At 34.9% G+C, this 27,360-nt stretch overlaps 2 protein-coding genes across 2 annotated transcripts; both read left to right on the plus strand.

Annotated features, from left to right (window-relative positions):
- The first annotated feature begins 12,361 nt into the window (after positions 1 to 12,361).
- LOC149227279 (uncharacterized) lies at positions 12,362 to 23,458 on the plus strand. Its single transcript, XM_089375476.1, has 3 exons — positions 12,362 to 12,455; positions 22,206 to 22,522; positions 22,646 to 23,458. The coding sequence occupies exons 1-3, from the start codon at positions 12,373 to 12,375 to the stop codon at positions 23,128 to 23,130; spliced, it is 885 nt and encodes a 294-aa protein (XP_089231602.1). The 5' UTR covers positions 12,362 to 12,372; the 3' UTR covers positions 23,131 to 23,458.
- A 1,760-nt stretch (positions 23,459 to 25,218) lies between these two features.
- Positions 25,219 to 26,492, plus strand: LOC149227280 (uncharacterized). Its single transcript, XM_089375477.1, has 2 exons — positions 25,219 to 25,558; positions 25,684 to 26,492. Exons 1-2 carry the CDS (start codon positions 25,234 to 25,236, stop codon positions 26,166 to 26,168), a joined length of 810 nt encoding a protein of 269 aa, XP_089231603.1. The 5' UTR covers positions 25,219 to 25,233; the 3' UTR covers positions 26,169 to 26,492.
- Positions 26,493 to 27,360: the final 868 nt, after the last annotated feature.

A 27,360-nucleotide genomic window follows, 5' to 3' on the forward strand; every position in this document is an offset into this window, starting at 1 on the left:
GTTTTTTCCTAGAAGAAGATTTAACTGTAAAACCACAAGAGGAAAGAAGGGAGGAAATTTTAAAGGTTAGGGCAACAAGAGATGAAGACAAGAGAGCATGGATTTATAAAGGCAACACTGTGATAGTGTGATTTGGACCTCCTTCTAAAACAGAGCAACAAGATGGTAATAAAGAAGAGGCAACAAACTCTTTAACAGGAAATCAGAAAGCAAGGTCAATATGGGAAAGCAGGAACAAAGACTCAAATGTGAGTCTTGCATGTCAAAATAAATAACAATCAAGTCATACCCAGGTTCCCTTAGGATTGGTTTGTTGGAACTGTCAAGGTTACCCATGGAGACGAGCACCTAGGTTAGGGCCTATTGTAGAAGATAGAGACATAATTTGCCTCATAGAAACACATGAGCATGAAGGGTGAAAGACACCTCGGTTTAAAGGATATTGGAAGATGGCAGTGTGGAACAAGGTAGCAGGGAATGGAAAAGGGCACGGGGGTATCATGGTTTTAGTAAGGGAGAAAGAAGGTCGTCTCATTCAGTTAGAAAAATAAGACTCAAATAAGCAATTAATTTGGTTTAAAATATCAGAAAATGGCAACCGCATCAGAATTGCAGCATGCTATTTTGCGCCGCAAGTTTCAAAAATCTACAAAGGTAGAGGGCTTGACCACAAAGATCCATTTGCAGCCTTAAAAGCGGATATTGCAACATATTCGTAGCTAGGTGAAATCCTTATAGTGGGTGATTTCAATGCTAGGACTGCAAGTGAGCAAGCTAGCATTCTTTGTTGTAAAGATGATTGTGACCCTATTTGGCTTACAGAAGAAAGTAATCATCAGTGGGAAAGAATTTCAAAGGACAAGGGCTGCAATCTCTTTGGTGAACAATTGCTTACTCTATGTGGAGCCTTGGTTTAGTCATTTGTAATGGCTTGACTAGATGGGCAAAGTCCAGTAATTTCACTTGCAATACTTACAATGGAGCAAGTGTGGTAGATTATGTAATTTGCTTGCATGGTTTGTGTGAGAACATGGAGGAAGTTTTGATTGGATATTAGTTGTGGGACTTGAAATCAGATCACAAACCAATTTATTTATGTTTCTCTTATATTTGAAAGAAACAATTAGAGTCAAAAATTCAGCATGTCCAACAAAATCTTCCGCAGGGCAGAATTCTTTTGACCCCAGAAAATTGTAATACCTTCAAAATGATGCTAGAGAGGCTCTTCAAGAAGGAGAAAATTACAATTCACAGCCTTCATAGTCATGAATTAACACATTTAATACAATGCGCACTTGCAAAGTGCAAAAGAGCAAAAATTAAGAAGTCTGAAACAAATTGTTTTCCTGTTAATGCTTGGTTTGACGAGGAATGTAAAAAGGCAAGGAGAATGTGGAAAGAGTCAAACGAGGATAACATAAATCTCAAAGCTTACAAGTAGTTATTAAGCAAGAAAAAGGCCGATTTCATGGTTTCACGGAGGGAAGAACTAATCTTCCTTGGGAAAAATAATCCCAAATTATTTTGGTAAGAGCTCCAACCGAAAAAGATACAAATTGGAAATAATATTACAACTTCTAAATGGTTTGACTATGCAAGACAACTCTATGAGTAAGCCCCCAAGGTTGACCCTCCCCCCTTGGTCAACACTGATACTGAACTCTTCACGGTACAAGAGTTAGAGATGGGTATTAAGAAGTTGGGTGTTGGAAAAGAAAAAGACTTAGCTGAACTCCAAGTAGAATATCTAAAGTGGGGCTCAAAGATTCTTGCACCTCACATTACAAAAATCTTCGACAACATCATACAACAAGGGCTCCCCACAGATTGGACAACTAGTTTGGCAATACCTCTTTTCAAGAGCGGTGACTTCAATAATCCCTCCAATTATAGGACCATCATGATAAACCATTTGTTTGCAAAGCTATTTGGAAGCATGCTAGAAAACAAAATTAGCAAGTGGGTAGAAGAAAGAGATGAGCATGCTAAAGGGCAAGTAGATTTTAGACCTAAGCATTCCACAGTTGATCATTGTATAACTTTAAGGCACATCATTGAAAAAGTTTGGGAGAAAAAGGAAGAATTCTTTTGTTGCTTTGTTGATTTCAGAAAAGCTTTTGACTCGGTTCCTATGGATAAGCTTTGGTACAGAATGGAGGAACTTGGGGTTCCTAAACATTTGAGAGCAGTTGTGCATAGGCTGTATGAAGAGGTGAAAGTCAAAATTAGAACTTCAACAGACATTTCTAAAAGTTTTAGAAGCGATATCGGGGTCAAGAAAGGTTGCCCACTGTCTCCTACCCTTTTTGGTTTATATATCGACAAGCTTGAGGAGTGGTTAAATTCGCAAGAGGGTGATGGTATCTATTTGGGCAAGTTTGTTATAAGGCTTCTTTTGTATGCAAATGACCTCATTCTGATTGCTAAATCAGCTCTTGGTTTGCAAGAGCACTTACTATCCCTTGAGCATTTTTGTAGAAGTGTGGGGGTGCAAGTCAATATCAGCAAAACGAAAGTAGTGGTCTTCTCTAAGAAAAGAAAACATACCCAGCATAAGTTCTACTTTGAAGGCAACATTCTGGAAGAAGTTGCGGATTACAAATACCTCATAATTGACTTCAACAAAAATCTAAGCTGGAATGGTTGTAGAAAAAAAAGAACTTTGGGGGGTTGGAAAGCATTTTATGCTTTTCAAAATAGGTGTAGAGAGGCAGAGTTATGGGACTGGAAAACCACTCAAACTCTTTTTGGGTTTCTAGTGATTCCGGCGATTCTCTATGGTTGTGAACTATGGGCCAACAATACATCCGACATGCAATGGAGACAAATTGAGAAAATTCAGAAGCATTTGATTACAAACAAATTTAAGATTAAAAGTGTTGTTCCTTATGATATCTTGTTAAGTGAAATAGGGACTCCTCCTATTGAAGCAATTGTTATGGTGCGAGTCATAAGGTATTTAAAAAAATTTGAGCAAATGGAAGAGGGTAGATGGCCTAAGGTTGTCTTTAATGATAGATTGTGCAAGAGAAAAAAAACTTGGATGCAGCAAAATAACAAATGGTTTAGTAAATGGGGTATTGGCTTGAATGCGTGTCCCATAAACAACAAAGAAATAAAAGATTTTGTTATGGAAAAGTTCCACAAGCGTACTTGGGATAATGAGCTAGGAAGAAAAAAAAATTACTATATTGAAGTGTTTAATCCCACTCATAGCCATCAACCAAAAGCATACATAGAGGCCAATATCTATTGGAGAGCCAAAATTCTTATTGCTCAGTTAAGGACTAATTTGCATCAACTCCGTTGTGAAACAGGGCACTGGAAAAGGCCAAAGAAAGTGTAGGAGGAAAGAGTATGCATTTTTTGTTCTTCCGAAAAAGTGGAAAAAAAAAAAAAAAAAAAAAAAATCATTTTAGAATGTGAGGCCTTCAAAGACAACAAGAAAAGTTATGCAGATATGTTGGTAGCTAGCTCTTGGGATAATCTATTTAGCGAGGGGTTTTTTGAGAACCTGGGAGCATTTATTTTGAAGCTTCACAAAAAAAGGGCCGAATACATCAAGCAATTGAAGAAGCAATCTATCCCATAGGCTATCTTTAGCCTTGTAGACATTAAAAATAATTTCTTTCTTTCTTTCTTTCTTATACATTTTTTTTTTAGGCACAGGGTGAATCAGTAACTGCCAGACCTAATCTAAGGAAGACCCAAGATCAATTCAATAGAAAAAGTTTGATTAAATGAAATGGCTTAATGTCTAAATAGAATGGAGACCTTTAATGAATTTGACTCTAAGAAAACCAAACTATTCTTAAGTAATAATCTTGGATAAAGAAAACTATTCCGGAGCAATAATCTTGGATAAAGCTGTAGAAATAACTTTAGAGATGATTTTGTGTAGACTATTACACATGGCAATAAGCCTAAAGTCACTAAAATCATATGATCAATTCACTTTTGGGATGACTGTAAAATCCACTTTATTTTCTTCCAAATAGACGGATCTCCTTCAACATGTGCATATAAAAAAGACTGATTCCCCATTTTGGACATGCATATAAAAAAGACTGATTCCCCATTTTGGACATAACTGATTCTTGAATAGAGAGTTGAAGTTATTGACCCCAGAGGCTTCTGGCTTTGTTACCCTCGCTATCACACAACTCCCAAATGATGTTGTGAAAATACTTTGTATTTTAGCCTCTGGCTTCAATCCATAAAGCCCCACTCTTAAGGTGTCACCATCTTCCCTGGGCTGATAACATTTTTGTTGGAACTAACTTTACTTATCCAATTTTGATTAATACTAATTTAATATGTAATAAGAATTCTAATTTTAATTTAATTTTTATAATATTTAATTTTTCTCAAAACATCTTATTTTAATTGAAGGTAGATGAGGATTTGTTGATTTTTTATTTTTTTTTAATTAACGACTTAGATTTATTTTCAGGGAATGTGCTTAGGTATGCTTAATCTTAATGTTTATCAATGGCTGTAGTGTGTTACAAAGTTTGCTAGATTGCATTAGCTTTTAATAAATTTTAAAAAGTTAGATTCGACCAATGGCTCCTTACCCACCAATATCCTAGGGATTATGAGATTATTCCAATTCTAATAAATTCATATTCTAATTAGATGGAGAAATTAATATCTAAGCAAATTTTATTTAGCAAAATGGTCCATTTTATAATAAGATGTGTAATTCCTCCTTTTTATTTTTCAAATTAAATTAGATTTGTGCCACAGGGCTCTCCGCCCAATTTCCTAGGGATTTGAGATTATTCCAATTCTAATAAGTTCTTATTCCAATTAAATGGGGAAATTATAAGACGTGTAATTCCTTTTTTTTTTCCTCAAATTAAATTAGATTCGCCACAGGCTCCCCGCGCACCAATTTCCTAGGGATTTGAGATTATTCCTAATATGTTCATATTCTAATTAGATGGGGAAAATAATATATAAGCAAATTTTATTTAGCAAAATGGTCCATTTTATAATAAGATGTGTAATTCCTTTTTTTTTCTCAAGTTAAAGTTGACCCATAACCTTTTTATACATGGTTAATGAGGTAAATGTGTACATTGGTAAGACATTCTTTGTGTTGTAATAGTTTGTTCTGTTATATTTATAAAACAACTATATCAACCACATTAATATTTTTAATGTGGTTGTACTAATTAATTTTATTTTAATAATTTAGTTATAATTTGATTTTTAATAGAAATATTTAATTTTGACCTTAATTCAATTTGACCAAAATTTAAGATTATTAGTTTGATCTAACAATTTCAATTATTATTATTTTTTTTGAGGAAAATCTCGGCAAACAAATCACCAAACTAGCAGAGGTGACCCGGGATCATATCCCCCAACCAAACTAGGGATCACATCCCACTAACCAACCAACCAAACTAGGGATCACATCTGCCAACCAAACTAGCAGAGTTGACCGTGGCCTCTTGTTGGTGAGGTACTTTAGCAACAGGAACTCGACCAATTGAGTTAACCCTCGAGGTTTGCCTCTTGTTGGTGAGGTACTTTAGCAATGGGAACTCGACCAATTGAGTTAACCCTCGAGGTTTTTTTTATAGAAAATATTAGGCATATCTACCCAAAGGGATCACACCAGCTATAACAGAGCTGACAATGGCCTCCCATTGGTGAGGCACTTTAGCAATGGGAACTCGACCAATTGAGTTAATCCTCCTGTTGGTGAGGTACTTTAGCAATGGGAATGCGACCAATTGAGTTAATCCTCGGGTTTTTTTTTTTTTTCTTTTTTGAGAGGCATATCTACCCAAACGGAGTTAATCCCCCTTTGGTGAGTTAATCCCCCTGTTGGTGAGGTACTTTAGCAATGGGAATGTGATCTTCCTGTTGGTGAGGTAGTTTAGCAATGGGAATGTGACCAATTGAGTTAATCCTCAGGTTTTTTTTTTTTTTTTTTTTAGAAAATATCTAGGCATATCTACCCAAAGGGATTACACCAGCTAGTAGCAGAGCCTAACTCCGAGGCCATAAAAGATAATTGACCCAGTGACCTCCCATTATCGAGGTGCTTTAGCGACGGGAGCTAAACCAATTAAGCTAACCCTCGAAACTAATTATTCTTCTAATCCATTTCTTATTTTAATTTGACCTATTATAATTATTCTCCCAATCCCTTTTTCACTTAATCTTATTATTAATAATTGATATTCATCAACGATCACATTTCTTTTTATCCTTCTAATAATTAAATTCATTTTCTAATTTCTTACTTTTATTTGTATTTGATGTGACACTCTTTGATTCATTATTTAAACTTTCTACCCTTAAAAATAAAAAATAAAAAAAAATTATTCAAAATATCATATTCTTCAACCTTCTATAAATTTTCCTAACACAATTTTAATTATAAAAATCTGCATATTAAAATAATAAATTAACATAATTTCATTTTAATACCTATTTTCAAATATTATTAAATTTACCTATTTTCAAATATTATTAAATTTATGGTTATCCCTAACTTAACTATAATAATTATAAATATTATTAAATAATTTCATCCACAAGATATGAGGTTCCAATCCTCGGATGCTCCTAATCCACAAATTTATTAAATTACCAATCATACATTCATTAAATTCCGGCACATTTAAAAACCATTTTAATTTGAAATCTTAAACATCTATAAATTCATATTTCACTTTAATATATATGAAGAAAGTTGAGTTTAGTGGGATTTTTTGGAAGTTTTTTTTAGATTTTTAAGGTTTAATTTTTCTAAAATTTAACATGAATTCATTGAAATCACAAGTTTAATGAGTAATCTCTGTTCAATAGAAGTATCATAGGGGTTTTTCAGGGTGTTGAATCCATATACAGTGAAAAAACTAATTTAAATAACACAAATCAAGATTTCACCATACTTTTTTATGCCGCATTCTGGCACCACAAAATCCAAAAATTAGCACTAAAGACAATTATATAAAAGGGGCACTACAAATTCGTTTGGATAACATATTCTTATTGGAATCTGACAATTTAAAAAAAAAAATCTGAATATTAGAGTGTTTGAATTGTTTTTTATAGTGAAAATGGATTGAGCACCATAAAAAAATATTTAGGGCACCCAAAATCTTAAAGTTTGACAACTATAACCCAGATTTTAAAAAAATCCTGTCAAATTTTATCATAATCCTATCAAAATTTCCATTATTTTCTGAGCTAATTTGTAAAGTTAACCTCCACAAACACCTAACAAATCCAAATTAATTTTACCAGAAACATGCTCCAATTTTCCGTATAATTTTCAAGCTCTGTAGGAGCAGCCCTATATTTCTTTTCTCGAAAAATCTGGATTGCTTTTAGGGGCGTTGGCTTGGATGTAGGACTTCTCTCATTAGATTTCTCAATACATGAGCAATATAGGCATCAGTTTTTTCCATATAATATTCAACCTCTGTAGGAGCAGTCACATCTTTCTTTTCTCAAAAAAATATGGATTGTTTGTAAGGGTGTTGGCTTGGATGTAAGACCTCTATCATTAGATTTCTTAGTCCATGAGCAATATAGGCATCATATAGCAACGAGAATACTTTTATATACCAGAATTGAAAAGCCCCAGAAGTAGAGAAGATTGCCACAATGTACGTATTTGATACACTTTCCATTGTTTTATCTTTTTATAGAAGTACAAATTTAGTGCAGAGAGTGATCTTTGATGAAGGTTCTCGAAGTTGCAACTAAATCCATCTTAACCCTGGTTTTGTTAAGCCCCTTAGGTCATTGCTTAAAAGATAGGGGATCAAGATGTTAAGATTGATCTTTTTTCCATCTGTTGTCTTATTATGACTTTTTTTTTTAAGTATTAGACATATTTTTTTTGCCCATTTTAGTTTATTAATTTTATTTATATATATTAATATCTACCAAGGCCAAAATTGACCCATGGCATTGAAAGCACCATAATATATTATATGATAGATGATATAGAAACTGCAAGCACAACTTCATGGATTACATAGCAGCAATAAACCCTAATAAAAAATAAGAGAATCCCAGCACAAGGTAGATTGAACCTATCAAAATGTGGAACATCAACTAGCCTCATCAAGAAGGAAGTCACATAGAAAGAGAAGAATCTTGCTACATTGGAAAGGTTTTTTGACATTCAGCACTATGATAAAATGTGATCAGTGTGACCCCAATGATTTCCTTGGATATGTGATGCGTCACGGGTCTACGCGAGCCAAGTTGTTGGTCAAAGGTTCTCTTCCCTTTTGAAGTGTGAGAAGGCCAGAAGAAATAAGTAATTGGCCTAGTGCATGCCATTCCATGACTACCTAAAAGGAGCCTATGTGAGTCCCTGAAAAGATAGAAGAGCCATCTTTTTATCTCATCAAAATGCACCTTGATCTTAGGCTCTAAAGTGTAAATTTTACAATTATAGTGCTCTTTAGGATTATGGTGGTCCATCTTATTGTGAAGTCTATGGGAATGAGCTTTGGGTTGTGCTAGAGGAATGCTTAGATTGCAAGGCATTTGAGGTTTGGTGTACCTAGGAGGTTTAATTAATTCATCCTTGAATAGGAGATATAAATACAAGTAGTGATAAAGCCTAGGGAAAGCAAGACTTCAACCACATGGACCAAAGGTAGGCTTTGTAAATCTCAACTTGAATGCCCTTATTTATGTTTCTCTTGGAAAGCTCTAGAGCATTCGTTAAGAAAGTTGTTTGAAACGAGCCTACCAATATCAAGAACTAGAAGAACTAGAAGTTAGTCATTCACCTGAGCTTGTGTATCATCATCACTAGTTGGATTAACACCAAAGCAATGAGTGTGGTAATGTCAAAATTTTGCAAGAATAATAGCTCAAATAATTGATCTCTTAGCATGAATGTGCTTGGAAAACTTTAGGATAACTACCCTCCCTATTCGATTATTGTCTAGCACTTGAAGTTATGTTCTTCATATCTTGTACACACATAGAAGAGTTGGTGTCACCAACAAGTGAAGAGGTGGATCTTTGTCTTAATGTCTTGAAATTGAAGTTGGAAAATTATAGGAAAGCCTTAGCTACCAATTCCGACTAGCTAGGAATCACACCCAAGCAAAGCTTTTCACTCACCAAAGATTCTCAACAAACTAGCATCAATGTTGGCAAGTCTCCTTGGCACATACCTAGCTTATAATCACATAAATTCTCTACACCAATGCTCTTTTTTAACAAGGGTTTACAAACCATAGCCATGTTGAATTACATAAATACATGGTTGGCCTCCAAGTTTACTTGTCCATCCTAGGGTTTCCTGAAATCCTAGTTTTTCAACTTTGGCATCAAGACTTTCCATGGAACATTAAGAATACAATAAATTGAGTCTTCTTTGGAGCAAATCATCACACCAAGCTCAAGACTCATCAAGCTGGGTTCCCCATGATCATGCCCTAGTCTCCATCCACCACATGAACAAGGCTACAATATCATCCAAGTTGTTAGCTCCACTCTTCTTGTCTTCTACTACTGTTGGAAACCTAGTGTTGTAATAGGAGCCACAAAACAAACCATCATCTCCTCAATTGTCATATTCTTTTTCTTAGGGTATAATTGCATAGCATGAACCTAAGTAAATAATGAGTAGTATCTAAAGAGCATCCAAGATGTGTCTTTGTCTTGTCTTGTAGTAGCCCTAGTTTTTTGTTTCCTACAAGATATCTTCAAGATGATGACAAAGATAGAATAGAGTACAATGGTATTACACGAGATCTCTTCTCCCTTTATATATAGAGTAGGTGAGGGAGGCTCATAGAAAACAAGATCTTGTGTCCACATGGTTAACAATCAAGGAAATCTTCAAGGAGTGTTCTACAATACAATAATAAACAATTATCGCATAAGGTTTATTCAATCCATGAAATGCCCCCCTTGTATCCCATCCTCTAAGATGGTGTGCTCTCCAACAAGGTGTTAGTCCAATGCCTCGTCTTCTATGGTGGTCTACCATCCACATATCTTCATGTAGGGCACCCTTCCTCTAAATGTGTGCCACATGTCCTTTTGTGCCTAATGCTCCTCAACATGTGTGCCAATGTGACCACTATCCTCCAGTGGTCATCCTCAACATGTGTTTAGGTCTACAACCAACCTCCATGAAGTATGCTCCTTAACCCAAGTGTCCTCATGCCAAGCATCCAATGCCCAAGGTGTATATCACATGGTCCCATGCTCCTAGTGTTAAGTACCCTCATCCATGTGCCTAGTGCTGCTTCTCCTAGGTAGATACCTCTCCTAATAAAGCAATTGATCCCCCATTTAGTGCACCCAATGAGTTAGGCATCATGTACATTAGGGTAACAACCTCCTAGGTAAGGCACTGTGCTAGCACTTTAATCAAGGTCAAGCATCCATCTTAGTTGAACCATCTATATGCCCATCAAGCATTGCCAAGGTACTAGGGGACCTAGTGCTCTCACTGTTGGAGTGACCTCAAAAGCTAATAGAAAGTCCAGAAAGAAGGAAGCCATCAGTGGAGTCAAGCCTCAAGGTACTTCATATAATTACCTCTAGCTCATCCATGTAAAGTCATGGGAAACCTTATTTAATTCCTATGTTACTTTGAATTCCCTTGCACACACCAAGGCTTACTTGTACCTACCAGTGATAGACTTGTAAAGTGTTATCACAACTAATATCACCAAGGTGGGAAGACTTAGATCCTTAAGGTTGTTAGTTAGCAAATGTCAAAGAATTGTGTCAAATGCCTTGCAAATGTTTACAAAGCAACAATATATTTAGTGTTACACACATTATGTTACATGACACATATTTTCCTCGTAGTTTGTAAAGTGCACTTCACTTCTAAATGTAAAGACACACATATTGGTGATTGATAAGCTAAGTCATATGGTTTGCTGAATTTGAACTTTTGTGTTTGAATTTTGGTAAACCCCAAATTTGTTAATCCCCACATGTGAACCCAATGTTAACCTAAATGAATTCAAATTTGTAAAAGCTAAATTAATAACAAATTTAATTGGGGTTCAAGGAAGGGTTTTCTATGTTTTATTAGTTTAAGTAAAAAAATATTACACCTGTAACCTATACCTCTCTCTACCCTAGGCATTCATTTTTCACATGTTATTTGTCGGTCTTCAAGCCTGAGCTTGACTGCCTCTACTAAATGGTAAATACAGTTCTTAAAGCCTTAAAGGCTTTGGCTTTGATTTTCAGGCTTTTAGGCTTCAAGTCAATTACTTTCGACTTTTTTTTTCATGCTCCAACGATTGTCGGCCGATTTGCATTGTGACAGTTTATAGACTTGTATTGGATTTCTATTTCATTGAGGGTCAAGGCTTCGGCAAGTATATGAAGTTTGAGAAACATGTGCTATTCTTTTGGATTATTAAGTTATTCATGAGTTATACATGTTTATTGATCGGGACTGTTATTCATATTAATATTTTATTAATGTTAAGATTTCTTATTATTTATATATATATTTTTTGTTTTTATTCTTATGGATTCTTCACACAATAAGGTGTTTGAATTTATTGTATGAATATTACTCATTATGAACTCAAAATATTACCTGTAAGAATTGAATTTGGATAAGAAAGATAACAATTTCTCCGGACTATCTAAATTAATACATGTAAGAATTGAATCTGGTTAAAAAAAATAACGGTTTCTCCCAACTACCTAATCTAAACCCTTTTTATATATAAATGAAGTTCATCGAAAATTTTGAATTCGAACTGAACATAATCACTAAAGACTTGGAAACAACATATCATCTGAGAATCCTTTCCACTCTGCGTTCGTGTCCATGAGGAAACAAGGATATTTACATGTAGTCTGTGGCTGTTGTGCATGAATGATGGTGTTCTATATTTGTCTGTATTCACCCACGTGGACAGCATATCATCTGAGAATCCTTTCCACTCTTCGTTCATGTCCATGAGGAAACAAGGATATTTACATGTAGTCTGTGGCTGTTGTGCATGAATGATGACGTTCTATATTTGTTTGTATTCACCCACGTGGATGTGTATGCTTGGTGTACATTTTTGGTTTTGTTGTTTTGTTATATCATGATACCATGCCGGTACGTTCAAAATGCAATGCATAAATATCTCATTTTTTTTAAAAGGAGTTTACAGTAGGTTCAAAATGTAATGCATAGAATCACACCCATTTCGCTCTGCAGCCTAAATAAAGGGGAACACCTCACTTCGTCTCACCCCTTGGGAGAGTGTTTTCATTTTTTATAAAGGAGTTTACATGTGTATCTTTGTGTAATATGCCTGTGCTTTTATTCATGTGAGATTATTACATGGAAGGAAATTACTAATCATCCTCATCATGCAGGAAGGAGAGAAGGTCATGGTAAATGTTTATGATCTAAGCCAAGGACTTGCTCGTCAACTCTCAACTACTTTTCTTGGAAAAGCCATCGAAGGAATTTGGTAAGCATATTTTAGTTTTAATGTTTGAACACATAACAATATTCATGAGAAACTTCTATGTCATGCACATATGGAATTTGAAATACTCGAGGATATTATTTGCATGTAAATTTGGAAGTTGGAGAACGGCCTTCGCTCCTGACATGGTTGTAATCTCATTATATGTTTTTAACTTGGTTAGAGTTATATTTTATAGTTCCATTTAATGTAGACTGATTTCTGTGAAATATACTTATTTTTCCATTCTTTCTTGCTGTTTTTACAATAGCCAAGCAAGAGATGTATGATTAATGGAAGCAAGAGATGTATGATTAATGGATTGCAAATATTAGATAAATTAGTTAGTTTAGTTTAGGTTAATAAGCCTATAGAACACCCACACCAATTAATAGAATTTTCCACATGTATATGTATCATTAATGGCACTTCATCTTCGGTAACAGGGATACATTTTTTAATTTGAGAATGATCGACCATCATTGATGGGTGTGAAATCTTAGAAGAAGCTTAGTGAAAACCATGTTAAGTCGTTTTTGTTAAACGGGCTAATTGGCTTTATGGGTGAATTAGTATATGTTCATTATAGATTGCTATCCAAATTTAAAAACTAGCAGTAGTTATGGCTACTTTGCTCTATTTAAGATATGAAGTGAAGCGTGCCCCGAATGTTTATTTGAACAGAAGTTCTTGGTAAATGATGTCAGAAAATGAAAGAGATAAAATGTATAAAGCATACCTCTGATTTTTCTTGCGTATGTTGGAAGGGGAAGCTTGCTTACCTCTGTGGTGTTCCATTAATGCAAAACTACATGATGATTCTTGTTGTGTATATTACTATATCTATGAAATAAAAAATTATTTTTATGAAGAAAAAAATCATAAATGGCTTGATAAGAGCTAGGCATTGGTAAATTTATAAGCAGGATTGAAAGTAGAGCCAGGGAAAGCAGACTCTGTCATGCTAGTTAATGTAAACTTTAAAGCTTGCCATCCTAGGTTTTTCATTTTCACAAGTCATTCTCAAATCTCAAATAGCAAATGTCTAAGTAAGTTTCAATCTTAGGACCAGGTTGAGACATAGCACAAATGGATTATGAGTTTCAACTTCCTACTTTTGGTGACACTCTTCTCATAACTCGAAATTTCTGTTATGGACAGTGTGTGGTCAATAGAGTTGTCTATGTTTGCATTGTTAATTTATTGAAAGTATATTTAGCGTGGGTGGAGTTAACACATTTAAATTAAGGGAGAGATATGTGTTGTCTTCATATTCATAATCATGTGTATTGGTGAATACTATTAACGCTACTTTTACTTGGAAGACCGAAACCCTTGAATGCAATTTGGATGGAATAACGAGCTTTCTTCAAAGTTTATGAACAAGAAGGTAAGCATCTTGGTAGAATACTTAAAACATAGCTCACATGGAGCTAGTGCATTATATGTACAATGATTACATCAAAGGATTGTTGCGGAAGAAAAATGAGGTTGTACCCATCAAATGCGAGGCATATTAACATTGTTCTTTAACTAATGCATTTTATCTCCATTCTCTACCAAATTAGCATTGACATTGTCTCTTTAGAACAAAGAAACTTGGGAAGGCAAGGGGGAAAAATGTAACATCTCCCCTATACATACGTGTACTTTGTTAATGTATCAAAGGGGGTTTTGCCATATGTGCTCATCTCCATCAAGAAGGTTATCTTATCGATTTTAGAATGTCCTTGGAAGATAATTGGAGTCTTGCATTTATCTATTCAATAATGATAATGCTGCCCTTTCAACTACCTTAAACAAATGAAACAAAAGAACCTTAGTTAGTTAGCCAATGTGGTGATTTGTCTATTCAATAATGATAGTGCTCCCCTTTCAGCTACCTTAAACAACAGAAACAAAAGAAACGAAAGAGCCTTAGTTATGACTACAAGCTTAGTCACCCAATGTGGTGATTTAAAAAAAAAAATGAATTTTGTCGAATCTCAAATAGTGGCATATGTATGTAAAGAAAATTTGAGTTTTGTTGAATCTAAAGTAGTGGCCATATATATGCATGCATGCATGCGTATAGTCTCGAGATTTAATTTGATATTTTTGATTAAATATGAAGTTTAAAAATATTTGTATTTGTTTTTTGTTTGAGTATATATAAATTTATAATAGAATTTTTGTAAAATTGTCTCTATCAAATTTACAAGTGAATTTATTATATTTTCTTGTATGACATACATTTTCCTTGAATTTAAACATGAATAGGGTCTAGGTCACTTAAAATACAAGTACATAAGAGGTATAATCAAGTACTTAAGTGAATCCTATTTGTTATACTTTAGCCCTATAGTCAAGGATTATGACTCTGCAAATCAAGTTATAACATGCCTTGTCTTTGGACAAACAAAATGGATAAGCTTTGGGAATTGGATGTGGGATATTATTAGGAATCATGTATCACATGTTGAAGACGGTTTAGTTTTTGTATAGAGAGGAGTCCTAGTACTTGTTATTGGATAGTTTCGGGCAAAGGTTATGTGGTTAAGTGAAGGAACTTCAATTGACTCACCACTCTTGCGTTATAGTTCATTTTGACCCTATACAAGTTTAAAAATACTTCTCAAGAGAAGCATATTTTAAGTTGATGCAAACAATCATTCAACTTCTCAACATTAAGTGTTCCAAATGGCTTAATTTATATCCTTGTTTTTACCCTAAAAGGTTGTACTAGTCGAAGCCACCATACCACAACTAGAGGCAAAATTTAGGGATGATGATCAAACTATATGTTGGTGGTAAATATATTGGAAGATATTGTTGAATTGTTGGCAAATAAACCTATCCTTGGTGGAGACAAAAAATCCATACTCATTGAATTAAGCATTATAATTGAAATCATGGTGTTAACCAAGTACTAAAGAAGCATCAATTCTTGTTGCATATTTCATCAAAGAGACAAAACTTGTTCCACAATGATCAATGTTGCATGAGGAGACTCAAACTCTTCCTTGTTGATTATACATAAATTTTTCAAACCAATCCTTGCTCTACGAATGGTTTCTACACATCCCCAAAAAGAATCTCCACTTGCACAATACCCACTTCTAATATTCACCATCAAACCTCTCCTCAGATAAATTCAGATAAATTAACTAGTGAAAGGGGAAACACTTTTATAACAAAAGTTATGATCCAAACTCTAAATGGTTACAATGAAATAGGATCTACTCGCATTGATGAGATGCATGTTCATCTTTGTCAACTCATTTCTAACCAATGAAACTATCTATAGTAGATTAAATAAGCTCCTAACAACAAACATAGCTTTGCAAACAATAGAAAAATATTGTAAAACTTTGCCTTGCAGGCATAGGGCTAAAGAAATGACAATGAAAGATTATTAACGCAATAGCATGTATTCAACCATTGGCCAAAAAACAACATTCCCATGAAGAAACAAGGTACACCCTTCATTAAACCAAAAAAACACTCCAGGATTACAAATTCCAAAATTTCATTAACATAGATGGGTCCAAGACCTTCTTGCACAAATCAGACAAAAGCGGTGCCATAGGGCTTTGCACATTCACACTATAATTGAATTCCCCATGCCTTGAGACATAACCTTCCTAGTAGAACAAAACATGTAATGAGCAAGCAACTATTTCACACCTTTTGTTAGTCTCTTGGAACTAATGCTTGCACCCAACTAACTAATTGAGTGATTTGCAGTTTGGAAGCCAAAGAACTCCCTTGGCACTTCTTATGCCGTTTTAAATAGGCTTCCTACCAAGAATAAATCACTAACACTTACTAGATAATCTCTTTTTACCACCAATAACGATAACATATTCCCGCTCTACAACCTATATTTGGTTTCGCTAGATCCAATCACTTTCTCTTGAGCAGTGATTGCTGTCCTCCCACTAATATCAACGACCTTCCTCCCACCAACAACCTTCCTTTTCCTAACAACCTCAGTCCTACCAATGTCAACAATTTTAGGCTTGCTAATTCCAACAACTCCCAATGCTCTATCATTAACTAATACCAATCAACACCACCAGCACTACCTAATCGATGCCAATAATTTTCTTACTCATCGATCCATCCTTCATCATCTACTTCTCCATAAAAAACCTGTCAATCCTTTCTTCATTGTCCACCTTAGTGTTAATCAATGCACATCAACCCCTTCAAAATCATCATATCTACTCATCCAACCTCCCACAAGTGGACTCCCATTGGGTTATACTTGATTCTTTTGGGCCAATCCTTTCCGTCTTAAGATTCAATGAAAGAGTGGTGAGTCAATTGAAGTTCCTTCCCTTAACCACATAACCTCTGCTTGAAATAACCACTCTGTATGCACTAATTGAAATTGGTAGGGGATGCATTGCCATGGTGATAGAGTTTTACTTAGAGACAATATCATAAGGAAAGTTGCCTATGAACTTGTGGAATTGTTTTAAGAAAATATTGAAAAGTAGTTCCATCTCATTGGGTATGAACAAGATATGAAAAGCAAGTAGCATTGTCTTTAACATAAACAAAGGTAAAAAGGTAAAAGAGATACGATAGAATTCCATTAGCTCGCAATCAAATTACTGATTGTGGAGGAGAAAGAAGCAATAGTGCAAATATGTCAAAGAATTACATAGCCTCATCCAAAAAGATATATCATTGTTCAATTGTTCAATATTAGCACATTGGATGATGTATAGGCTAAGGCTAGGTATGTGGAAAGCAAAGGGACATTGGATAAAGGGTACCAATGGTGTTGTCATTTTTCAACTTGATACACTTGAAGTCTAGTATTTCATGAATATGTATGATGTTGATCTTGAGTGGCATCCATACATGGACGCAATGGGGGGTGTCGATGTAGATAATGTGTCATAATGCAAACATAGATTCCATACGGAAGATGGTATACTCTATTACTACGGAATGCCAACTCTGGTTGATAAAGGGTAGTAAGGGCTTTTCTCATGAATAAGACCGTGGCCAAGCTATAGAGGTGACTCTAGTGGAATTGTATGCAAGCAGATGCTAAGAACTTAGTAGATAATGTGCGTTGTGGAGCATCTCTAATCCTCCAAACCAAAATTTGGAACTTAGATGTCACTTCCAGTGTCCTTCGAAACCATGGGAGAGAGATTCCATTTATTTTGTAGGATGGTTGTCAGGAACACAATGTCATCACAATTAGATATTTATGATTGTTAATAAAAGAAATATGTATGTGTTTATTCCTTGAAAAATTTTGGTTATGGGGTAAGATGCAACAACATTGTTTTTACATGTGTGTATGTTGGGTTGTTTACATCTATTATGTTACATAGGGACCCTAAGTTTCTCAACCACCTTTGGATCACATTGTAGACAATGATGGACATCGAAATATCTCAATTGGGTCTACCTCAAATGGTTGAGAGGAAAAATATTATACTCCCCACATGAGTTCAAACTTGCTTCTGAGCCAATTATTGATGGGGGCGTCTTAGAGGCTAGAGGGTTAGATGATAAGTGAGATGTAAAAAAAAATGAGTGACACCAAGTTAAAAAGGAGTATCTCCTTCCATTTGCAAATAGAGGGACAAATTGAAGTTGTTAATTACATATTGTTACAACTAATTGGATGGTATAATCACAAATATTTAAAGTAATGGGATGAGTGCCCCATATGTTTAGCATGCACATGACAAGGGAAATCATATCATGTATCATTGAGACTTTCACCTCTTGAGATGTCTTGAATTTTTTTAGTAAAGCTTCAAAGATATAAGAGAGATTCCACCATGAAAATTTCCAAATGTTAGTCTTCAAACACAAAAGATATCAAAGGAACTCACCATGAACAACACAAGAATATAGAGAGAACAACCCTTAAGGTAAGCTAACACCATCAAATGCTCCCTATGGAAGGAATCACTCCACAAACCATGCTTATTGCAGGGTAGTACAATCTAATACACATTGAACACAATGATACATACACATTGAACACAATGATACTCATGTATGTATACTTTCTTATGAGTATTTCTGGGGACCTTATGCCAAATGCCCCTTATTATTATATTATTTCCTTTTAATTAGAAAGTAGACCTATTACATTATTATGGCCACATTACATTAATTATCCCTCTAGATACCTCCCTATGTAGTCCATATTATCTTCCTTAGGTATATTACATTCCATCCCCCTTAGCATGTTTCATCCTCGAAACATGGGAAGAAGCCATATAATATAACCTAATAACCAATGCAGCCAAATGTGGAGATAGGGTCTAATTGTAGTAGTCTTTTCTTGATTTTGATCCTGGTTTCTTCTTTGGATCCATGTCTTCGCTGTGATGCTTTGATATCTCCATGCATTACTCTTAGTCTTCGATGTGCCTTCATATTGGCTGCCTTTTTGATTCCATGTTGCCTCATATGAAGTTTTGTTGACTTTCACACCCTTGTTTTGATGACTGTTGTTCCTCTAAATGGTGCAGGTGGTGATATATAGCAACCTTTGTCATTGAATCTTCTTTATTTTATTATTCAACGCGTTAGCTACTTCTTCCTTTTTATGTCTTTATTGGGGCTTTTTTTTCAAGTTTTTCTATAAGGTATTCTTCTAAATCAAGCTTGGAGTTTTCATTTGATTTTTCTTTCTTTGACTTTTCAACATGCAATTCATTAGTTTCGTCTTCCTTTTTAAGCCTTTCCATCAGATTTTCTTCAAGTTCTTTTGTAATCTTTTCCGTTCTCTAACTTTGGGCTCTTTATTTAAAATGTCATTAGGTATTACAATTGTTTCTCTAGAGTGATTTCATCGTGTGGTCCCTCGAGCCCTTCTTGCTTACTAAGAGACGTATCCTATATTGTAATCTTCTTTTTCTTGTACCCAAACTTCAAAAACTACTTTTTCACATTAATATATAACGATCTCTAGAGTGATTTCATCCCTTGGCCCCTTTTTACTTACTCAGAGACGTATCCTATATTGTAATCTTCTTTTTCTTTACTGAAACTTCAAAAACTACTTTTGTACATTAATATATAACGATTGGGCACATGCTATTGCTTTTATAAGCTTCAATTGCCCTTTTTATAGTCCCTTGGTTGCGAGACAAATGTCTGTAATATTCTGCCGTTGTTTGCAAATTTATGTTTTGGTTTTAGTAGATCATAAATTAATATGAGTAGTTTCGTGTAGTTTCGTTGGTCATAAATGAACCAATGGTGACGATGAACATCCGGTCAATGAGACTGTCTCCTAACTCACTGGAAGTGTGGGATTTTGGATTAGTTGTATATACTAAATTAAAAAATGGGAAGATATCGACGAGTCTAAGTAGATGTCACTGTTAGTCGACCTGCATGTTTAAGTTACATTTTTTCCAAGAACACTGAGTTACATATAAAGAGGGAATCTCATGAAAGGGGGTCTCTACCAGAAGTTGTCATTTATATCCCCTCATTTATTTAAAGGGTGGGCAGGATGAAGTTAGGGATATTTAGTAGTCATAGAGGATAAACAATTTGTATGGTATAACGTAGTCATAAAATTCCTACAATTGATATCGAGTAGGCCAAGCAGGTTAAAGGCTGAAGGCACTAGAGATGCACTCTATGTAGTATCCTACCAGTGAATGTTGCTTCAGCTAATTAAGGATGGCAAGAGGCAATATGTGCAAAGGCTTGAATACCATCAGTCTTCAATAACCATTGACCACTTTAATGGACCTATCATGCAAAGAAATCAACTCAAATGTGCTTAACTCAATGTGGAGGTCGGATTGATGACAAATTTTGATTTAGAATAGTTCTAACAATTTGGAACCTTAGAAACAATTCTAATTAAATTGCATTCTTGCATCAAGTCTGACATTAATAAAAGTTTTTTGTTTTCATTTATTTTTTTGAAGTTACTGACTGGAGCTGGAAAAGTGTTTCCTGTCTATGTGGCATGACATCAAAAGTTTGACTTTGGTTGTCTGAAATTTGGTTAGTCTTATACAGTTCAAATGTATTAACATTGTCACTATGGTGGATTTGTAAAATATTTGGGGGACACACGTTCAAAACGTCTTTAATATACGAGATCTCGTTGGATGGCCACTGCAAGTCCATGCCCATATTTGTATTTCCTGGTCACATATCGCATTTGATATGACCAAGGTCCTGGGGTTTAAGGAGCACAAGGAGTCTAAGCTAAATTATGCAAATTTTCCTTGTGGATATTTTAAAAATGAAAATTCCAAAAATTGCGTGGCCTTGTTTCCATTTTTGATGTCTTCGTCGGTAGCACATGCCTTTTTAAGTGGATTTTTATCATTCCTGGGTTTTGGTTTGCAATCAGTATACGTAGTTGTGACATTTTCTGCCGATAGGCTTTTAACGTGTTTCCATACTTTCTAAAATTAAATCTTTTACAATAAAAAAATATGAATCTATAATGGTCCCTTTTAATCTCTACAATGGCCTAAATTAATCCATGGAAAATGATTTCTTCTAAGTGTCCTAAGTCGGTAGCACATGCCTTTTAACTTTTAAGTGAATTTTTATCATTCCTGGGTTTTGGTTTGCAATCAGTATAGTTTTGACATTTTCTGCCGATAGGCTTGTAACGTGTTTTCATACTTTCTAAAATTAAATCTTCTACAATTAAAAAAAATATGAATCTATAATGGTACCTTTTAATCCCTACACAATGGTTAGAATGGTTATTCACGGTGGCTTAAATTAATCCATGGAAAATGATTTCTTCTAAGTCGCCTAAATTATCCATGGAAATGTTTGTTTGTTTTGTTTTTTTTTTTTTTAATTTAAAGAAATATCTAGGTAGATCTACCTGAAAGGATCACATTCTATTGGTTTATTAGCAAAGCCTAACCCCGAGGTTCTTGAGGAGAATTGATTCCGCAACCTCGTTACAACTCGCTATCAGTGAGGTGCTTTAGCAACGGGAACTCGACCAACTGAGCTAACCTGTAGAGCTATTTCATAGAAAATGATAAACTTTGCAATTTAAATATTACTTTGGATGATCTTTGAACTTTTCATGGAAGGTTTGCACAGAAGAGACATCCAAAAATGTTGGAGGAAGTAGTGGCCAAGAAAACAATTAACCTTGCTGAATCTAAGAGGTTTTATGGCATGGTGAAAGTGCAGTCTTTGGATTTGATGTGGTGAGGGTTTAGTGTTTTTTTGGGGTGCAAAAAAGCATTTGAGCAATAGCTATTGATGCTTAATACGAGCAGAAAAATGGTTTTTAAGTTTGCTAGGTGTTCGATGTAAAATCCAAAAAATATTTCAATGAAACTTGAATTTTCGGAGCAAAATTAGTTTACCTGCTTATCTTGTTGCTCATATTTCCACTAAGATTTCATACTTTTTGACGTTTGTTGATTCATTTCTAAAATAATACCAATATTTGCAAACATTGAAACTAAATGGTTAACAAATCCAGTACCCGTGCTGTTCAAACACCAAAAGCCACTTTTAAATATATGTGAGTTAAGTTGAATTCTATATGAAATTTGTACATATATGATATAACTAAGCCATTGTTGTTCTGATGCATGCAATCATGCCAAATGGCTATTGAAAGGATCCGTCTTGAATTTACAAAATGCTTTCCTGGTACTTTCCAGATATGATGAAACTAACATAGATCCATGCTATTACAATAATTGGAATGCACCAAGATTTTGTTTTCTACACTGAACATTATTTGGCATGTGTTTTTATTCTTATGTCCAGGCATACCGGTGTGGTAGTTTATGGGAAGGAGTATTACTTTGGGGGTGGTATTCAACACAGCCCTACAGGACAAACTGCATATGGAAAACCGTGGAAAGTGGTTGAGTTGGGTGTCACTCACGTCCCGATGGAAATGTTTGAAGAATTCCTGGAAGAAATAAGCCCTCGCTATACAGCTGAAACATATAGTTTGTTGCACCATAACTGTAACAACTTCAGCAATGAGGTTGCACAGTTTTTGGTTGGCTGCAACATCCCAGATTTCATCCTTAGGCTCCCACAAGAAGTGATGAACAGCCCAATGGGCCCTTTAATAAGTAAGTCGTTTTCAATACAGATGTTTATGCAGAAGAGTGGATGCGAAGAATGTTGCTGAGCTTGAGCGTTATATCACTAACTCATTTTTTTTAATTTGTATTTTCCCATTTCCTGTGAAGCAGTGCCAATGATAATGCAGTTTGAAGCTACTCTGAGATATGGAGGGGTACCTCAAGTTCCTCATATGGGTGCTTCATTACCCACGTCCAACCTTGTGCAGCAGCGAGGAATATCAAAATCCCCAAACAAGCAAGAAGATAGACGGGTGTCAGAATCAGTAAAAGTTGAAACTAATGTTAGCAGCAATATACCACCTACAGTTAAACCTGTCAGTCATCTATTAGATGACTCAACCAACTCAGATGCCAAAGGGTCCAATAATTGTAATGAAGCTGCGGGTGAAAGTGGATCAAACTGTTTGGAGGGTGGAGCTCAACCAGAGGATCCTTTGGGTGATGCACGGACCAAAGTTCAAGAAGAAATTACTTCTGAATTTGATACTTTAATGGCTAATGGCAGTTTGCGGGCCAGTGAAGCAGCGGCCATTGCAACACGTCGAGTAATGGAGAAACATGCTACTGTCAGTGCTACACCATCTCAGGGTTAAAACAAACCAGTATCACTTGTTAAACCAGGTTGAATTCCTAGTTGGTATGAACTGTTTGTAATTTCCAGTACTGGGATGATGATGACAAAGGCAGTGGTATTCTACTCGCACTTTTTAGATATGTAAGACTCACGGACCATAGACTTGTGGTTCAAAATATAGTCCTAGAAAGCTCGTGCTCTCCCAAATTCCAATATCTACTCTGTGTAGAATGTGAGAATACCATTAGTGAAATTCAGTACAATACACTGTTTAGTGATTGAGGGGTTCTGATAACATCTATGGCATATATTCAAAAGCATGCAAACTGTTTCAGTTTTTGTTGAAATTTTTTGTTCATTGTCCCATGTTTTCCTGACCATATTGAGTATGTCGTAAATGTTTTATGAGTTGTTTCTATTTTATTTTCGTGATGGATTTGTAAAATATTTGTAAAATATTTGGGGGAGATCTCGTTGGATGGCCACTGCAAGTCCATGCCCATATTTGTATTTCCTGGTCACATATCACATTTGATATGACCAAGGTCCTGGGGTTTAAGGAGCACAAGGAGTCTAAGCTAAATTATGCAAATTTTCCTTGTGGATATTTTAAAAATGAAAATTCCAAAAATTGCGTGGCCTTGTTTCCATTTTTGATGTCTTCGTCGGTAGCACATGCCTTTTTAAGTGGATTTTTATCATTCCTGGGTTTTGGTTTGCAATCAGTATACGTAGTTGTGACATTTTCTGCCGATAGGCTTTTAACGTGTTTCCATACTTTCTAAAATTAAATCTTTTACAATAAAAAAATATGAATCTATAATGGTCCCTTTTAATCTCTACAATGGCCTAAATTAATCCATGGAAAATGATTTCTTCTAAGTGTCCTAAGTCGGTAGCACATGCCTTTTAACTTTTAAGTGAATTTTTATCATTCCTGGGTTTTGGTTTGCAATCAGTATAGTTTTGACATTTTCTGCCGATAGGCTTGTAACGTGTTTTCATACTTTCTAAAATTAAATCTTCTACACTAAAAAAAAATATGAATCTATAATGGTACCTTTTAATCCCTACACAATGGTTAGAATGGTTATTCACAGTGGCTTAAATTAATCCATGGAAAATGATTTCTTCTAACTCGCCTAAATTATCCATGGAAATGTTTGTTTGTTTTGTTTTTTTTTTTTTTTAATTTAAAGAAATATCTAGGTAGATCTACCTGAAAGGATCACATCCTATTGGTTTATTAGCAAAGCCTAACCCTGAGGTTCTTGAGGAGAATTGATTCCGCAACCTCGTTACAACTCGCTAGCAGTGAGGTGCTTTAGCAACGAAACTCGACCAACTGAACTAACCTGTAGAGCTATTTCATAGAAAATGATAAACTTTACAATTTAAATATTACTTTGGATGATCTTTGAACTTTTCATGAAAGGTTTGCACAGAAGAGACATCCAAAAATGTTGGAGGAAGTAGTGGCCAAGAAAACAATTAACCTTGCTGAATCTAAGAGGTTTTATGGCATGGTGAAAGTGCAGTCTTTGGATTTGATGGGGTGAGGTTTTAGTGTTTTTTTGGGGGTGCAAAAAAGCATTTGAGCAATAGCTATTGATGCTTAATACGAGCAGAAAAATGGTTTTTAAGTTTGCTAGGTGTTAGATGTAAAATCCAAAAAATATTTCAATGAAACTTGAATTTTCGGAGCAAAATTAGTTTACCTGCTTATCTTGTTGCTCGTATTTCCACTAAGATTTCATACTTTTTGACGTTTGTTGATTCATTTCTAAAATAATACCAATATTTGCAAACATTGAAACTAAATGATTAACAAATCCAGTACCCGTGCTGTTCAAGCACCAAAAGCCACTTTTAAATATATGTGAGTTAAGTTGAATTCTATATGAAATTTGTACATATATGATATAACTAAGTCATTGTTGTTCTGATGCATGCAATCATGCCAAATGGCTATTGAAAGGATCCGTCTTGAATTTACAGAATGCTTTCCTGATACTTTCCAGATATGATGAAACTAACATAGATCCATGCTATTACAAGAATTGGAATGCACCAAGATTTTGTTTTCTACACTGAACATTATTTGGCATGTGTTTTTATTCTTATGTCCAGGCATACCGGTGTGGTAGTTTATGGGAAGGAGTATTACTTTGGGGGTGGTATTCAACACAGCCCTAGAGGGCAAACTGCATATGGAAAACCGTGGAAAGTGGTTGAGTTGGGTGTCACTCACGTCCCGATGGAAATGTTTGAAGAATTCCTGGAAGAACTAAGCCCTCGCTATACAGCTGAAACATATAGTTTGTTGCACCATAACTGTAACAACTTCAGCAATGAGGTTGCACAGTTTTTGGTTGGCTGCAACATCCCAGATTTCATCCTTAGGCTCCCACAAGAAGTGATGAACAGCCCAATGGGCCCTTTAATAAGTAAGTCGTTTTCAATACAGATGTTTATGCAGAAGAGTGTGGATGCGAAGAATGTTGCTGAGCTTGAGCGTTATATCACTAACTCATTTTTTTTCATTTTTATTTTCCCATTTTCTGTGAAGCAGTGCCAATGATAATGCAGTTTGAAGCTACTCTAAGATATGGAGGGGTACCTCAAGTTCCTCATATGGGTGCTTCATTACCCACGTCCAACCTTGTGCAGCAGCGAGGAATATCAAAATCCCCAAACAAGCAAGAAGATAGACGGGTGTCAGAATCAGTAAAAGTTGAAACTAATGTTAGCAGCAATATACCACCTACAGTTAAACCTGTCAGTCATCTATTAGATGACTCAACCAACTCAGATGCCAAAGGGCCCAATAATTGTAATGAAGCTGCGGGTGAAAGTGGATCAAACTGTTTGGAGGGTGGAGCTCAACCAGAGGATCCTTTGGGTGATGCACGGACCAAAGTTCAAGAAGAAATTACTTCTGAATTTGCTACTTTAATGGCTAATGGCAGTTGGCGGGCCACTGAAGCAGCGGCCATTGCAACACGTCGAGTAATGGAGAAACATGCTACTCTCAGTGCTACACCATCTCAGGGTTAAAACAAACCAGTATCACTTGTTAAACTTGAATTCCTAGTTGGTATGAACTGTTTGTAATTTCCAGTACTCAGATGATGATGGCAAAGGCAGTGGTATTCTACTCGCACTTTTTAGATATGTAAGACTCACGGACCATAGGCTTGTGGTTCAAAATTTAATCCAAGAAAGCCCGTGCTCTCCCAAATTCCAATATCTACTCTGTGTAGAATGTGAGAATACCATTAGTGAAATTCAGTACAATACACTGTTTAGTGATTGAGGGGTTCTGATAACATTTATGGCATATATTCAAAAGCATGCAAACTGTTTCAGTTTTTGTTGAAATTTTTTGTTCATTGTCCCATGTTTTCCTGACCATATTGAGTATGTCGTAAATGTTTTATGAGTTGTTTTTATTTGAAAAAATATATAGTATATACTTTAGAGTTTTTGGTTGGAATTTGGTTAAATGATTTTTGGTTATATTTTATTGTTTGAAATGTGTTTTTGATTGTATGTATAAATTTAGTTTCTGAAAAAAAAATTGGACACTTGGATTGTGGAGATTTTAACGAGTTTTTGGTTGGAATTTGGTTAAATAATTTTTGGTTAAATTGTAATATTTTATTGTATGAAATGGGTTTTTGATTGTATGTATAAATTTAGCCTCTGAAAAGCTTTTTGGGCACTTGGATTGTGGAGACTTTAACGAGTTGGATTATGGAGACTGGAGACTTTAACGAGTTTGTGATTTCAATAAATCCTCGCAGGGGTTTTGGCATAAATTTGGTTAAATAATTTTTGGTCAAATTGTGATATTTTGTTGTTTAAAATGTATTTTTGATTATATATGTGGATTCAACTTTTGAAAAACTTTTTGGGTAATTGGATTGTGGGGAATTTAACAAGATTGTGATTTCAATAAATTCTCCCTAAAGTTGAGACAAATATTATCTGAAAATATGATTGGAAAATTTCCAAAATATATAAGTAAACTACAACATTCCTATTCTCTTCTTTTTTTTTGTATTTTCCATTTTACTTAATCATTTATCTGATCATTTACCACACATTTATCACAATTATTTTTCGAATTATGTATACTTATATTTCTTTCACATACATATTTCTTTACACATTTTTGTATCCATACTTTATATGTCTATACACATTCATGTATCCAAATTATATATTTCTGTCACATTCATATTTC

The sequence above is a fragment of the Pinus tabuliformis genome, chromosome J (assembly GCF_031772625.1).
Source record: "Pinus tabuliformis cultivar Carrire ecotype Pingquan chromosome J, CPIR1, whole genome shotgun sequence".
NCBI classification, from domain to species: Eukaryota; Viridiplantae; Streptophyta; class Pinopsida; order Pinales; family Pinaceae; genus Pinus; species Pinus tabuliformis.

Coding starts and splice junctions, on each gene's coding strand:
- LOC149227279 (XM_089375476.1), top strand. CDS start 12,373: ATGGTAAATGTTTATGATCTAAGCCAAGGACTTGCTCGTCAACTCTCA. Junction 12,456..22,205: donor AAAGCCATCGAAGGAATTTG/GTAAGCATATTT, acceptor TCTTATGTCCAG/GCATACCGGTGTGGTAGTTT. Junction 22,523..22,645: donor CCCAATGGGCCCTTTAATAA/GTAAGTCGTTTT, acceptor CCTGTGAAGCAG/TGCCAATGATAATGCAGTTT.
- LOC149227280 (XM_089375477.1), top strand. CDS start 25,234: ATGTCCAGGCATACCGGTGTGGTAGTTTATGGGAAGGAGTATTACTTT. Junction 25,559..25,683: donor CCCAATGGGCCCTTTAATAA/GTAAGTCGTTTT, acceptor TCTGTGAAGCAG/TGCCAATGATAATGCAGTTT.